The sequence below is a fragment of the Ailuropoda melanoleuca genome, chromosome 7 (assembly GCF_002007445.2).
Source record: "Ailuropoda melanoleuca isolate Jingjing chromosome 7, ASM200744v2, whole genome shotgun sequence".
NCBI classification, from domain to species: domain Eukaryota; kingdom Metazoa; phylum Chordata; class Mammalia; order Carnivora; family Ursidae; genus Ailuropoda; species Ailuropoda melanoleuca.
In genome coordinates this window covers 83,706,584-83,722,830 of record NC_048224.1, presented here as the reverse complement: position 1 = coordinate 83,722,830, position 16,247 = coordinate 83,706,584, and the positions used below count along the sequence as shown (strand labels likewise).

The 16,247-nt window shown below is 32.7% G+C and overlaps 2 protein-coding genes across 4 annotated transcripts in view; one reads left to right on the top strand and one right to left on the bottom strand.

Moving 5' to 3' along the window:
• RB1 (RB transcriptional corepressor 1) overlaps positions 1-16,247 on the top strand; it is a 155,243-nt gene that overhangs the window by 86,448 nt on the left and 52,548 nt on the right. The gene's annotated exons all lie outside the window — the stretch shown is intronic.
• On the bottom strand, positions 10,919-14,273 carry LPAR6 (lysophosphatidic acid receptor 6). The gene has a single exon (XM_002919111.4). The coding sequence runs from the start codon at positions 13,539-13,541 to the stop codon at positions 12,525-12,527; it is 1,017 nt and encodes a 338-aa protein (XP_002919157.1). The 5' UTR covers positions 13,542-14,273; the 3' UTR covers positions 10,919-12,524.

Sequence of the window (16,247 nt, the reverse complement as noted above, 5' to 3'; positions counted from 1 at the left end):
TCAGGTCTGTTTCTATTGACTGATACTTGTCCTTTTTAATTTTTTTTTTCCTTTTTTGGTCTGCTTTGTAATTTTTTTATCAGGTGCCAGACATTGTGATTTTTACTTTATGGAATCCTGGATATTTTCATATTCCTTTCAGTATGCTTCAATTGTGTTTTGGTACACAATTTAGTTTCTTGGAAATAACTTGATCCTTTTCAAGACTTTTGTTGTTTTTAGACAAAGCCCAAGCAGTCTTTAATCTATGGCTAATCTCTAACACCCTTCTGAGTGCTCTACCTGATGTCCCATGTAGTAAAAGGTTTTTCCACTCTGGCTGGTGGAAATCAGAACTCTTCTTGGCCCTGTGTTAGCTTCTGGAATGGTTCTGCCTTTTCCAGTGTTTTTTTTCTTTGGCTCTGGGTAGTTTATATGCTCTGATAGGTTCCCCTCTGAAGACTTATGCTCAAGTCTTAACCCTCTGGAGGTCTCTGGAGCTCTTTGCAACTGTTTTCTTTCTGTATAACTCTCTCTGGTATTCTGTGCAGCCAGTTTTAGCTACCTTGACTTCCTTGAATTCTAAACTTTTTTTTCTGCCAGGGAAAACATTGGGATTTATTTCAATTTCTTCTCTTTGCCTTGTAGCCTGGGAACTCTCTCCATGTTGTAAACTGAGGCAGTGGTTGGGTTTACCATTTGTTTTCTTTTTCTCAAGGATTACTGCCCTTTTCTACCTGTTGTTCAATGCAGAAATCTATTGTTTCATTTATATTGTTCAATTTTTTTAGTTAAGACAAGTCCTATTTGTTCCTTCATCATCATGACTGAAAGAGTTATGCATAGTATTTACTGATAAAATTTTTATAAATATGTATATTTAAGGAATATTTAGGGTACCCTAAATATTTTATTTCCATTTTCCTATATTAAATGCATCATATCTTCTGAATAATACTGTTTTAGAGGGGTATTTATTATATGGAGATCATAGAAGTACTAGTTATTAATTACTGTTCTGCTTTTAGTAAGTCACAAGAAAGTTGAGTATCCTTTAATTGTTGTTAAATATAGCTGACTCATTAAAATGGATTCAGTTGTACTACCTTTCTGTAGTCACCCAACATTAGCAAATTTCTTCCTTCAGTACTTTTACATAGAAAAGATTAAAAACATTTCTCTTTATTATTTTTCCAAATTTTAAATGAAGGCCTGTTTTACATATCAGCACAGTTATAATAAATAGCTTATATTTTTAGAGTCCCAATTTGATAACAAACTTATAAACAAATTTTTAAGCTTCTTTGGTGTCCTTTTGAAATTCTAAATTTGACAGGAAGTGAACACAAAAGGCAGAAAAGCCTGTGGCTTTGAAAAAGCCAAAAAGGATATCTGTTCTATATTTGTGTGGTAGATCATTAACCACTGGTGCACTTTACAGAAAGATTTTAGCATCTACCATGAGACATTGTTTTTTTAAAAAAGTTACATTTTACTGAGAGCTGTGTCTCAGGAAAGTGAGTGAACTGTAAGATAATGATTAAGTCCTATATAACACTTTTGTAAGAATATGGGTAAGGATGATGGAATAATATGATGCCATATATTGTATTTATACAATAGCCATGCTATTTTAAAGGAAAATATTTTATGTTGGGTTTTTAAAAGCTTTTCATGAATTATTTAAAATAACCGTATATTGGGGCACCTGGGTGGCTCAGTCGGTTGAGCATCTGCCTTCGGCTCAGGAAGACCCAGGGATTGAGCCCTACATCGGGCTCCTTGCTCAGCGGGGAGCCTGCTTCTCTCTCTCCCTGCTTCTCCCCCTGCTTGTGCTCTTGTTCTCTCTGACAAATAAATAAAATCTTTAAAAAAATAACCATATATTTACTTTTTTGCCAGCAAGAGAAAACCTTTTATTTTAATTTTTTTTGAAGATTTTATTTATTTGAGAGAGAGAGAGAGAACAAGCAAGGGAGTGACAGAGGGAAAAGCAGGAGAAGCAGACTCCCCCCCCCCCCACCAGGGAGCCTGAGGCGGGGCTCAGTCCCAGGACCCTGAGATCATGACCTGCATGACGCTTAACCCTCTGAGCCACCCAGGTGCCCCTGTTTTAATTTTTAAAAATCTGATTCTTTCTGAAAGTATAGCTAAAGCTTTAACCTTTCTCATTGTGACCCAATGTGTTCCTAATTTCTTGCTCTTAACTCCCAATAACTAACTACTAGCTTCTTAAGATTTAGGAGACTTGACTTCATTAATCAAAACTGAAATTATTATTTTTTTATTCTAAATACAACTTTGCTTACCAATATCTATGTTTTTACATTACTTTTCAAGTTACCCAGGCTTGAATACTGAGTATTTTTTCCTTCTTTTTCTCTATAGTTGGGTACAGAGTCTTACAATTTAAAGGGGGAAAAATGTAAATGTCTCTTAGATTTATTATTATTTTTTAAAGCTTATTTTCATTTACATTTAGGCTTCTGTTTGATCTCCCAGCTTTGCCACTATCCTCCATTTAAACTTTTGTGCCAAGTTAATATTTCTAAATGCTTATTTATGCCATGCTCCTGTTCAAGAACCTACACTAGCTCCCTGTTGCCATTCAGGAAAAATTTAACCTCTTTTCTCTGGTTGTGGAATCTGGCCCTTCCTGGCCTCACTTCCACTACTCCTCAAATACTATAGCCAGAGAGTTCCTTCATTTGTGGAGCAAAAGCACATTTATCCAGTGACAGATAGCCTGCCTAAAGTGGGATGTAGAATCAGAAGACCTGGCTTTAGGTCTTGAGTCTTTCATGTGCAAGTTAATGTGTTTGTCTTAGCTTCTTGCTTTGTAAACAGAGACCAAAAGACTTGAGTTCTTCTAGTTCGTGTACTTTATGTTTCTATAAAACTATTTAAAAATTAAGAATTATTTGCCAATACTGATATGTAGATCCATATTCCTTTAGATTGCTTCACAATTTGTAAAATATTAAAGGAAGGTTCTTTCATAAAAAAGTTACACAGAGGTCTTATTTCCGTGTTTTCCTTTAGCTCAATTTTTCCTAGTTTTCTTTGGGCCATACCTGGTACTCTGTACATCAGACATTTTAAAGGAATTGTAATTGTCCTTGTGAGATATATAATGACATGGGAAATAGTCCCTAGTCTTAAAGGAGCTTGGTACCTGGTGGAAAAGTAAATAACTGTAATATGTTATGAAATAAGATAAGCCACAAGGGTCAGAGGAGGGAGTGATCATATGTAGATAGGAAAAGAGTTGCAACAGATGTAAAAATGTGGAAAAATGCAGAAGTAGGAAAACCTGGAATTAGACACATTGGGGAAAATTATGGCCCAGCTTTGGCAATGGTAGATGCGTATGAATTTAAGACTAATTTAGTCTTAAAAGTTAAAGGTTGTTTTTTTTTTTTAATGGAAAGCTAGTTCTATTAGTAAATGAAATCTTGTACAAATGTACCAGTTAATTTTATGCACTAATTAAAAATGAAGTGTGTATGTACTCAAAAGTATTTGTCTAATTTAATTCTCAGAATAATCCTTTGAAGTTGTTAAAACTGTTTTCATTTTATAAAAGTGGAAACAGGTTTAGGAAGGTTAAGTAATTTGTCTAAGGTCACCCAGTTGTCATTTGAACCCAGACTGGTTTGATTCCAAATTCCATGTTCATCTAGTAAAGTGCTCCTCTCATTGTGCCATATTATTTCTGTTGATTCACCCTGTTTTTATTACCACTATAACATGTAGTCAAGCATGTGGGACATTATAAAAGGCAACAGTATAAGTAGTTAATTTTATTCTAAGTGAAAATATAGTATATGTATATTTTTTATCCTGAGTAACAAGGTGTTTTGCTTAGAACCTAGTTCATAATAGGAAGGGAAGAAAGTACCATTTATGGACCAGCTCCTTTGTGCAGTGCACTCTCCTTATTGGTCTACTGGATCCTTTAGGAAGAAAATATTAAAAGAAGACTACAAAAAAGAGCAAGTTATATTTTAAGAGAAAGTACTAGTGTGCATATGTGTTTGATTCACACAACTCTCAGAAAGAGATTTTAATATAATATATATTTTTAGAATCCCTAATAATTTAGGATTGATGAAATTAGGTATTTGGATCAACAACCTCAAGGAGATTGAAGGGAGAGATAAAAATGAAATAAATTGTAAAGCTAGGTCTGTTTTCATAGACTGAAATGTTAGAACTGAGTTTTCTCTCAGTTTTTAATAAAAGATCCCAGGAATGCCTAAAGTCTTCCATAAGAATGAAAAAATGTAGAGCCTGAAAAGGGAAAGTAAGGAAAGGCAATATCATAGAAATAAAAATTTTGATAGTATCCTTGTTTTCTACTAGTGGGCTAGTCTAGAGAAAAATAAAAAAAATACAGATATTTAGAAAAGCACAAACAAAAATAAGGATAATAACTTAATTTATATGAATAATTATCCACTGAAATATGAATAGATGATTATTTTAAAAGATCTAAGAATATAAGCTCAATTTAGTAAAATAATTCCATTTCTTGATAATTCTTAAGAATCAATGAGGCATTAAAATGGTTTTTTATATGGTTCCTCATATGTTAAAAAACAATAAGTGGAAAACCCAAAGTAACTGAGATGACTATTATAAATTAATCCAAGTCTTCTCCTGTACTAAATGCTGATATGAGCCTGAGTTCTTGATCCAGATCTATTTATTGTTTTAAATATAAAATATTTTCCTTATCTAAACCTTTGCTCAAGTGCCTTCTAATCTTGCCTTCCATGTTTGGCTATTTAGTCTATTCTTTTGTCTATGCATTTGCCTCCCTCTTTAATCTTTAGAACACTCTGACACACATGAGTAATTGGTAGAGTTCACTGTGGAGGAGACTTGTCCATTCATGTCTCCCTTTCTCCTCCCCTATTGTCCATATTATATATGTTTTCCTTATTCATGAATTGGCAGAAGGGACTAAAGAAATCTAGGGATGTTAAAAAAATAATCAACAACTCAGAAATGTCCCTTAGATGTAGCTCATAGAAACTCGCTGTAGGAAGCAGTACTTTTACAAAGCTCATCACTGGCTTAATTCTTTGGAATCTTTCCTGATCATCATGCAGACCTGCATCAAAATGATCCTCACTTATGGATATAACATTCCAATGTAGAAATCACAATAGATAATACTTTTGCATGTGTGCTGTTACAGGCACTGTTAGAAGTGCTGAAATATGTTAACTGCTTTATTTTGCAAACTCTGTGAAATAGATGCTGTCATTATCACCATTTCACAGGTGAAGAAACTGAAGCACAGAGAAATTGAGAACCTTTTCCTTATAGAGGTGTAACTGAACTCCAGCATTGTTAAATGCACGCAGTGTTTGCTGTTATACGGCAGGTGGAATTTGTTTTATTGCAGGTTCACAAAACTGAGTCGATGGAAGAGCTAGATTTTTAACTCCGGTTGTATGGTTCCAGAGATGGTGTTCTTTACCTCTGTGCTGCCTCATGGTGTATGTTAGCTTACTGTTGGGTATATGCAGTGTTGTGATTGGTTTCTTTATTCTTCCTTTATCTATGTTTGTGGCTTTCTCTCTGTGTGTCCCTGTGCTGTAGCAGGAGGAACCTGGGCTTTGAGTTACCACATCTCAGTTAGTTTTCACAGTAGGTAAATGATGCTGTCCCTATTTTACAAATACGAAAAGCTGAGGTTCAGAGATATTATGTAACTTGCTTTGGTGTGATTATGAACAAGTCATGTCTCTGCATCTCAGGTTTCCTTGTGTGTAAAATGGGGATAATAGTATTTACCTTTCAGAGTTATTGTGAGGGAATAAATGGACACTTAATGAGAGTGGTATATTTTAGAAACAGAACAATTAATTGTTAGTTTCCTACATTCCCTTTCTTCTACTATACAGTGATTTCTTAAGAACAGAGAACTGAGAATACGGTTAAACAGTATTGGATCTGTTTATCCTCGCTTCTAGAAGTATGTAGAACTTTTATCCTGAGGCTCTCCCTTCCCCCGTTGCCTTTTTAAAATAGAAAAAGTTCAGGGGGGAAAAGGTGTAACTGAACTACAGCATTGTTAAATATGGGCAGTGTTCACGTTATACTGCAGTTGGAATTTGTTATATTGTTTTAGTTATGAATCATGTCAGCTAATTACCCAAGGGAGTGTTAGTTCATTATTCAAGTACAAACAAGAAGGGAGATAGCAATTGTAGAAGAATAAGCTCAGAAAGATCCTCTGTGCTTATTAACCTGTGGAAATGGAAGCAATTGTACTCTTGTTCAGCGGGTCTTTTTCTGTAAGGTCATGATGTTAGGAAATTGCTTGAATATAGTCTTAGAATTTTCAGTCTCTAAACTTGTAGTTATATCCTAACTGTCATAGTGAGGAACAGTTCTGGAATCTGGATGTGAAAGAAACAAAAAGTAGAAGTATCTTATGAGATATCTATTTTAATTAATATAGTTTCTAAATTCCTCCAGCAAAATAAGAAGCTATTATTAATAATGATTTTAGTAAAATTTTAGAAACACTCTGGGGCAGTTGTTCCTAAATCATTTAATTAAGTTCTGTTACTTTTCATAATAAAATAGAACTGACTTTTTGATATTTATCTTCTCCAAATATTTGTGGCATGTTCTTAAAACTCTGAACGGTCACAACCTAGTCTCTTTCAAAATGCATGTCAGTGGCCCTTGTGTGTGTGGTTTTATTAATTTACTGATTGGTTCTTCATACTTTCCACTATTGTCAAAAATAGCCAAATATCAGAAGTATTTATGGTATCTTCCTGTAAGTGTGGATTTAGAACTGATAAGGAAATGTAGAATAGGAAACAGCTGGATTTGCTTCTCTTTCAAAAAACTTTTTATTCTTCTTGCTAAGTTTCAGTGTTTCTTGCCTCTGTTAAAATATAATTTCTCTTTAAGATTTGATTATACTCTTTAAGAATTCTCCAAAGACTAACAGAAATCTATCTGTCTTGCTGTCTTTTATTTCAGTTCATTTCCTTTTTGGAGTTTAATATCTAGTCATTTTTATCCTTACTAATAAATTAGTAAAAACTTATTTTTATTAATATCTGATCATTATCCTTACTCTTTCTATGTTTTAAGATAATTATCTAAAAGTTTTTCATTTGCATGTTAAGTAACACGGTTTTTATAACTTAAGTTTTGTCATTTTTAGTTTTTTTCTTTTAAACAGTAAAAATGAGAAAGGCGGAAAAGTAAAATGACTCCTCTCTTACCAATACATGAGTCCTAAACAAAAATGAACATAAGATTTCCTAATCCAGTACTGAACTCTTAAAAATGTAAACTTTTTCTTAAAAATATAAAGTTTTACACTGTCTTTGTAATAGGCATACTGGAAACTTTCAGTACTATGTACTTTTAAAACCAGGATCTAACTCACATATTTAAACAAGGTCTTCTGAAAATAAACTTTTCCACAGTCCAGTTTCAAGTGAAGAATAAATGGTGTGGGTAGATGGAGAGTGCCATGATAATGCAAAAATGATATACCTGACCTTTGTAATTATTTCTGGGGAAACAACAACTTTTTCGATAATCTCTTACAGACAAACTATTTGTAATTGTCCCTTTCGATTTTTTAATACATGTCCATATTTTTCCCTTCTCTTTATATCAAAATTATGTGTATTTTAGTCGAAAAAAGACTTATAGGACCACAACAGAAAATATAGCAATTTTTGCCCAACAGTTTTGAAACCAGTTATGTTGACCATCACACACTCATTCGCTTATGTTTTGTCTGTGGTTGCTTTTGTGCTGTAAGGCAGAGTTGAGAAGTTGCAACAGGACCGTATAGCCTGTAGGCTTAAGATACTCACTATCTGATCCTTGAAGAAACGAGTGTCTGATTCCTGATGTATAACATTAACATGTTTCCCAAAGTCTTACACTCAGATAAGTGTCATAACCTTCATTATCCTATCTATGCTGTTCCTCACCCCATTCCTTGCTTTTTAGTTTCTCTTTCTTGTGTTTCCTTTTGTAAAAATAAGCAAATATATGTATGCGGTCTTATTTTGCCTTTTGTTATACCAAAGATAGTATAGCATATATATTCATTTACACTACTTTTTTCACTTAACACTTTCTGGAAATCTCACCATATCAGTTTATAGAGCTCTATGTAATAAAGAATTATTACAGCTGCATAGTACTACTTTGTATATGTGAATCTTCTATGTTTGGACTTCTAGGTAGTTTCCAGTATTTACAGTTTCAAATAGTGCTGCACCTTGTACATATGTTTTTACATTATTGAAATTATGTCTTCAGGATACACACATAGAAATGAGAATGCTGGCTCAAGGAGTAAATGTATGCGTGTGTGATATGGCCAGATTCCGGTCCATAATGATCATACCATTTTCTGTTCCCATCAGCAGTGTATGAATGTACCAATTTCTCCACAAGGTTGCTCATTTAATTTTACAAAGTGATGACATTAAAATATTCTTCCCATCTTTCATCAGCATCATTTCAAAAAAGACAGGCCATTTTAATAAAGGGAGAGAGAACATAAAAGGATTAGAACAGCTCTTTAAGTTTAAATTGAATTAATGTGATTGTTTTCTTTTTGCTGAAGACAAATGCATCTCTACCCTGTAATCAGAGGAATCCTTTTAAAATGCAAATCTATCATGTCTCTCCTAACTGGAAATTCTTCGGGGCTTTCCATATCTCCTCAGATCTTAACTTGGCTTTATTATGGCCTATAAAGTACATGTAAGGTCTTAGCCCTATATCTCTAGCCACTTTAGCTTTGTTTTAGTTCTTTCAGTATACCAAGTTCTCTCCCAAGGACGTTTGCATGTGCTACTTCCCTGGCCATCATTAAAGAAATAGATGAGTCAGAAACAAACAAAAGAAACCCCAAGTTCTTAATCCTGGATCTACCTTAACTTGTTATGTGACCTTATGCAAGTTACTTAGACCTTTAATTCTTTAATTAAGATGACCTATAAGATAGGATCTTTTAGTTTTAAATTGTGAATTTACCAGAAGTCATTTTGATGAGAAGGTTAATAAAATTAGTTGATGAGTTGATTCTATATGAGTAAAGTAAGGTTTGAGTTTGAAAAGTGGTTATTAAGTTCATGAATTATCTCTGCTTCTGGGGTTTTGTATCTTGGATTGTTTTTGCCACTGCTTTCAGCACTTGAATCATAATGTGATGAGAGATAATTTTGTATCCTTTTTAGGAGCTATTGAAGTAAATCTTTTTTGAGAGCAGGAGGAAGGAGAACGACTTGATAAAGAAGTTGGCCTGGAGTTAATTTCATACTATTTTATTATCCTGATCTGTTGCCCTGTTTAATTGATAGTTCTTTGTATTTTTGTAAAATTGTCAGAAAATGGGTAGCAGACATCAGGTAAAAAAGTTGAAGAGATTAAATAGGTAATTAAGAATTCATGATTTAGGAAAGATTTAGGAAAGAAAATCATGTTGATTTCTGGAAAATTTTGTAATTAAGTAAAATTGTTGACCATTAAATACTCTGGTCTATTTAAAGATGTTTTGTGTCTTTAACTTTCTCCATTAGTTCCTTTTAATTTAGAATTTATTTCTTGGAAATCATGTTATAAATGGATAATTTGATTTCCAGCCCAGCCCAAAAGAGCTTTTTAAAAACATTTTACCTTAGGATTATGTTAAGTTTCATCTATTAGTAAGCACTTTATAAAAATTTCTATGTATTTATTCACAACTAAGGGCACTAGGTTACATCTTCCCTTACTTGCATCTGGGGTTGGATTGACATGTAAGTACTAAAAAAGTTTGGGTGTTGGGAGTTACTAAGGATTCTGCTAGGCGATAAAACTTAATATATTGACAAGAGATCATATATCTAGTTCATTCATTAAGGGTCCAGAATTACAGAGCCAAAAAGCAATAGCTTTAGATACAAGTCATGAATTAAATGTTTCTCAGTTGGGTATATGAAGTTTTATATGTTTTTTATTATATTTTATATTCCTCAACTGAGTGACTAATCTTTAAATAACAGTATCTATAAGATTCATACCTCAAATTTACTTTCAGTATTTTGAATGTGGAATATAAAGTCAAAACTCCTTGATGAAGTAGTGTCTCCAGTTTCTTTAAATTTTTTGTACATATATTATGTACAGCACATAGATTTTCATTCATTTTTTTATAAACTAGTTACTTAGTTATTATTTTCTCAGAAAAGTTCATTTCTGAGTTTAGAACCAGTCATTAGGATCTTGGAGAGGTGTTTTCCACACCTTAAAAATGTTCTCATCTTCTGTTCCTTTGAAGGGCATTAATGTGGAACAGAAGATTAGTTAAATTATCTACTCTTTTATAAAGATGTTAAAAACAGTGGGCATACTTTTTTGGGAGGGAGGGCTTGATACTATCACTTTAAAGTAAAAAAAGTAAAATTCTCAAGAGTTCTCAAGAAATTTTCGGGGGAAAGAAGAAAGAAAATTCTGAGTATATAATTTACCATAACATGCAATGCTAACAAAGGAAAATAAATTTAGTACAATTTCTGTCCATGTAGTTAAGCTTTACCCAGGATTTGAAATTCTAGAAGAGAAAACTAGTATTCATTATCTGTTAGGTATTACTTTATGAAAAATCTTATAAAACTTTTGATTCATCTTTCTGTTGACAAGAGGGCAACAAAAATGTCTCCAGTAATAACAAATATCTAATGACTATTTTGCTTGTATTTTAAAGTAATAGCCATACTTTGAGATCTTGCTCACAGATCTTTAAGCCAAGGAAAGTTCTTAGGAATCTCAGTTACAAACTCTCAGCCCCTTTTTCCCACATCATTAAGTTGTTAGTTGCTTTTCGAGAGTGCTAGGTATATTTATTTTCTGAAGAGTGATATCAAATAAAGGTATACTACAGGGCCAATTGAAGACAGTAAGGATTTATTTTGCTTTTGGTTTATCTAGAGGAAACCATGGCTACCTAAAGAAAATCCCCCCGTTATTTTATTGAAAATGGATTACTTATCTAGCAAATGACTATGATTTGTCTGAAATCATTGTAGCCCAAACCCAGAGAACAGGAAAAATCAAATTTAAATTAAGAGTAACTGTCCATAGCAACCCTGTTGGGACCCCTCTCACTCTTGACAGCTTCTTCTGTATTTTCACTTAATAAACTTCTATCACTTAAAAAAAAAAAAAAGAGTATTTGTCCAAAGTTGTGTTCAGGACTTCAAAGATTAGATGTAAAAATCAAATACATTGAAAGCTGAATTTAATTATGTCATTTTTCTCAAACAAAAAGCATTCTTTTTTAGTTAACTTTGGAGAACTGCTTGAATTTGAAAGAAAATATGTTGGAAAATGAAAAAGTTTTAGTGTAGTTGGTACTTAATATCTACTAAATTATAGCTCAAATTGATACCTTTTCTGTGTTTAAGAAAATGAAAATGTAGTTGTACTGAACTCAGTACAACAGGCCCTGTAGTTTTGTTGCTTTTTATATAAGGAACTATGTTTTTACTTCATAAATTATTTTGACATACATTAACATTTTGTGTACTGGAAATAATATTTTCAGCTGTTCAATATTTCACTTTAAATGGTCAAAAGAGAGAAGGGAAGTAATATATTTATTGATCACTTTCAAAGCACCAAGTCTTATATTTCACTATCTTACTATCTGTGGTATTTCTGACTTAAAATACATATACAAGTTACTTATTGTGACAAAATATGCCTTTAAAATGTACCTCCATGTAGTTTTTTTTTTAATGTACTAGCAAAACAGCATTTTTTAGTTTCTTCCCTCTCAATTTTCGTGACATATATTATTTTGAAATTGAACACTGTTATATCCAGAAAATAGACCAAAATAATAATTTTAAAGCATACATACTACATGGTTAGATAGCACATGCTTCTTATGCATTGCCTACAAAGACAAAAGCCTGAATATTATTTGTAACTGCTCGAGATCCCCAAATAGTGTGTTGGTATTCCAGAAGATATTTTTAGCTATTTTTTAAAAAGCACTCCAAAACCACTTATTATTGCAAATTATTCTCCTTCTCGTTTATATTATAGTTCAAGAAACATGATTAGTAGTTTCAATTCAAATTGAAATAGAAATTAGATATACGTTGAATAAAAATATTAAATACGCAAAACATTTAATTGTTATAAATCATTTAGTTAAAATTGCAAGAAATTAAACAGTACTCATGGTCACCAAATGATTTAAATCATAGTCGCTTTTAGACTTTGAACAAGTCTTTTAGGGATTTTTTAATGAAGAAGAAGGTACGGGTCAAAATGGCTCAGAAAAATAAAATGGTTATGTATACAAGAATAGAATACATTTTAATGCTTAACACATCGAATACAATTTTTTATACTACTAACTTTAAAATGTCCACGTGTTCATTTTCCTTCAGAGGTGGAGAAATAGTTGTCCAAGAAAACACTTCTCACATTTGAAGGAACTTAGAGTTTCCCAGTGTAGTCCCAGCCGTTTCATTTCAGGCAGCTTATATTGTAGATTCACTGTCCAATATCTTACTACTTAAGGTCTGTAGGTTATGCTGAATAAAGTTCTCTGTGCTGTGAACTTCAGAGGTTCTGAAGTCACTTCTTCTAGCAGACCAGTTTTTCATTTTTATTGAATTCTGAATTGTTTCCGACGTGAAGTAGTAAACTATAGGGTCAAAGCAACAGTTTGAAACAGCAATGCAGAGAGTGATTGGGTACATGGTCCTTACTGCTGCCACTGCTGAGCAATTTACAAATGTTTGTGTTCTCATAAGAGAATATAAAATAAGATTGATATTGTAAGGCACAAAACAGAAGCAGAATATGACCAAATGTACAAAAATCATTCTTAAAACTTTAGTTTTGTTTATTTTGCTTCTACTTAATGTAACAGGTTTATTTAAAGTTCTTAGCACCACACTAGAACAAGTTACGTTTAAAATTAGAGGAATAAAAAATCCCACTATTTCAATGAAAATTACAATCCTTGAGAGATATGTTTTCCATGTGGCTTCTGGAAATTTTTCAAAGCAAAAATGAGAGTTGGTGGACTGAAAAAAAACCGCTGGTGCACTTCCTCCTATCACAGTTAGCCACACAGCAATGCACACGAGTTTTGCATTTCGTTTGGTTCTTAAAGTCTTTGACTTAAACGGGTGGACAATTGCCAGAAACCGATCCACACTAATACAGGTTAAGAACAGAATGCTTCCATACATGTTGGTATAAAACAGCATCACTGAAATTTTACAAAGTAAATCTCCAAATGGCCAGTTCTGTGTTGCAAAGTAAAAAATCCTGAAGGGTAAAGTAAAAACGAAAAGCAAGTCTGACATTGCCAAGTTAATCATGTACGTTGTGGTTTCATTTCGCACTTTGAGGGTGCAGATGAAAATGTATATGGCAACACAGTTGGATATTAACCCAAGCACAAACACCATACTAAACATGCACCCATACAAAGTGTACTTAAAGGAGTCATCATAGGAGCAATTGGAGCTGTTATTGCTTACCATTATAAAGGCACGTCCAGTTTACAGAATTGAAGTCCTTTGGTCAGCTGCAGTCTTCTTTGGTATTCAGATTGTGACCACTTTATAACCTCCAAAGTATGTGGAAATTCTTTGTATCTTTGGATGGTTTTATAAATATTTCCTTTTTCTTTGAAATCTCGATAAGAAACATGAAATTCGTTGTTGTAAATTTTCCACTTGGTTCTTCAACAGGAAAATATTCTCATTTTCTAATCCAGAAAATCCGTGAATCCAGAGTTTGGGTAACTGACGGACAACTTTTGAAAAATGTAGTCAGTGAAGCCAACCTGTTGGATTATAAATTTAAAGAAAAGCTGTGTTCTGAGATGGGAATAAAACTACTCATCTGGTAAACTTGTGTTTCAGTAGTCAAGATGAATATTCCAAAATTTAAGATTCTTTATGCTCCAGAATATTTAACATGAAGGTAGCAGTCTTTTTTTTTTTTTATTTTTTTTATTTTATTTCAGTGCCGTTTCAGGGACTTAAACATTCCCAGTTTGGTCTCACTTCTTACTCCTTTTGAAGGAAGTTTTCCTTTTTGGTGTTTCTGCAGTGGATTCCAGATGGTAGTAAGCAGAAGAGTCTTTTAAAGTTTCCGAAAGAAATTCCTAAGCGTGTTAGCTCTTGCTGAATTGAAGCCTTTTCCTCTGTTCCCAGATGTATTGTGAGATGGGCTTTCTCTGAAGTGGAAAAGAAAGGCTTGCTAGATTTGTAGTATGACATCACAGGAAGAAAAGGCTGGGCTTGGACAAAGAAAGGTTTCAGCCCCGTTTGTTTACTGTGCCTTTAATCTGATAATGTGTCTGCTGGGAATATACCTAGGAGGCTTGCAAATGGTCACTGGCTGTTGAGCTGAGCCTCTGCCCTTTAACTCTTTTTATGCGGAAATAGCTTCTGGGATTTTGGCCACCTTCTTTCCTTTCTTTTATTTCTTTATTTGGTAATAAGAAATCAGTATTAAGCCTGTGTTTCTCTTATTTGACTGCTTTTGTGTTTGGAATATGACTTTTTTAAGGAAATAAAACGTATATGAGTGTGTATTTATAAATTGAAATTGTGGTATCTTATATAGCATTAAAAAAACTGTTTAATGACTTATGAAAAGGAAAAATTTAATCTTTAGGCATAAAAAATACTTGACTGACCAGTGGTAGTTTTGCCACTCTTGGCTTCTGTTTGCCATAATTGCTTCTCAAGATTTAATTGGTATGATTGTGAATGGCTCCAATCCTGTATCTCTTCGATTTTTGATAAGCTATTTTCTAACATTCTTTCCTCTTTCCTATAAAATTGAGTTAATATTTTGCAGCACTTTTGATTTTTAAATTACTTTCACCAAAGAATAAATTCAAGAATGCTCATATTTGGTGTGGTATTAACCTTACTTACGCACAGAACTAAACTGCATCTTTTTAAACAAACTTTTTTTTCCCTAAATTGATTGGCGTTAAATTTTGAAGAATGAAAGTTATACCACTTGGCTAAATTTTAGGTTCATAATTTTATTTTCATTACCCCCAGCCTGCCCCTTACCCCTCTTAATATGACATTAACTATGTATGGTTCAGATTTTGTCTTCATTTAAAAGCTCCTGTTAGTTGTTTCTGAATATATTTATATTTAAGGGATACTCATTTTTTTAAAGTCCAAAGAACTTAGAAGAATAAAATATGTGCAGGATCGAGGTGATTGAGTATGGATGTTATTTCCACGAGGATTGAAGATACAACCTCTGGACACATACATGTTTTTCTTGTTCTAAATTACCATTTTTCAGAAAAGGCTAGATCCAGTAACGGTTTACTGTTGCTATTTTCTAGTTTGGTTCAATTTGGGCCAAAACTCTGTCTTTCGAAGTATCTGTTAGGGAAATTTAGGAAATTTAAGAGTGATTTGTTTTTCCTTCCTCAATTACCTAACTAATTTAAAAGTAATATGTTGCAAAAAAAAAAAAAGTAATATGTTGCAGTAATATGTTTTATGCTGATTTTATACCATCAATTATAAAATTAAGTTTAGCAACTTCTGTTGTTTGTTGATGAATCCTGCCTGAATTGTATTCTTTTTTTATTGTTTTGACTGGGAAATTTATAATTGAGTAACACCAAAAAATGAGTATTATTTATAATCAATGAACTTAAGTATTAAAGGACTGAATTCTTTATGTATCGCACTGGTATGGGAAAGAGGTAGCATGTGTAAGTGTTCATATTAGAAGGCAGGTGAATAGTAATGAAATAAGGAGTAATCAATAAGCTTGTATTCTTATTGAGAAAAATATTCTATTATAGTTTCTTAGTAATCTATTAAATTGATAATCTCTTTAGTCATCATTAAGTAATAAAATAATAAGCAGTCATATGCCCTGACTTTGTTTACTTCTGCTTTCATTTTGAATATGGCATTGTCTCAAACAAAAAGTTACAATGTATTATGTCTACACTGGAATATTCTTCCACATATTGGTGGTTATTCACTGGACTTCTTATTCACTTTAGTATTCATTTCTAGTTTTTCATGTTTGAATTATTGGTGCTTATAGATCACTATTTCTTGAATTAAGCTTTTTGTTATTATCAGGATGTTAGTATATGTTTGTATTTCTAATTCTTAAACAGTGTTTGACCCTTAGTGATATTCTCATGTTTGCTGATGACTGAATCATAGCAATAAACTTTACTTTTG

Bases quoted from the DNA above. Each gene is read 5' to 3' on its own strand.
- LPAR6 (XM_002919111.4), bottom strand. From the start codon at position 13,541: ATGGTAAGCAATAACAGCTCCAATTGCTCCTATGATGACTCCTTTAAG.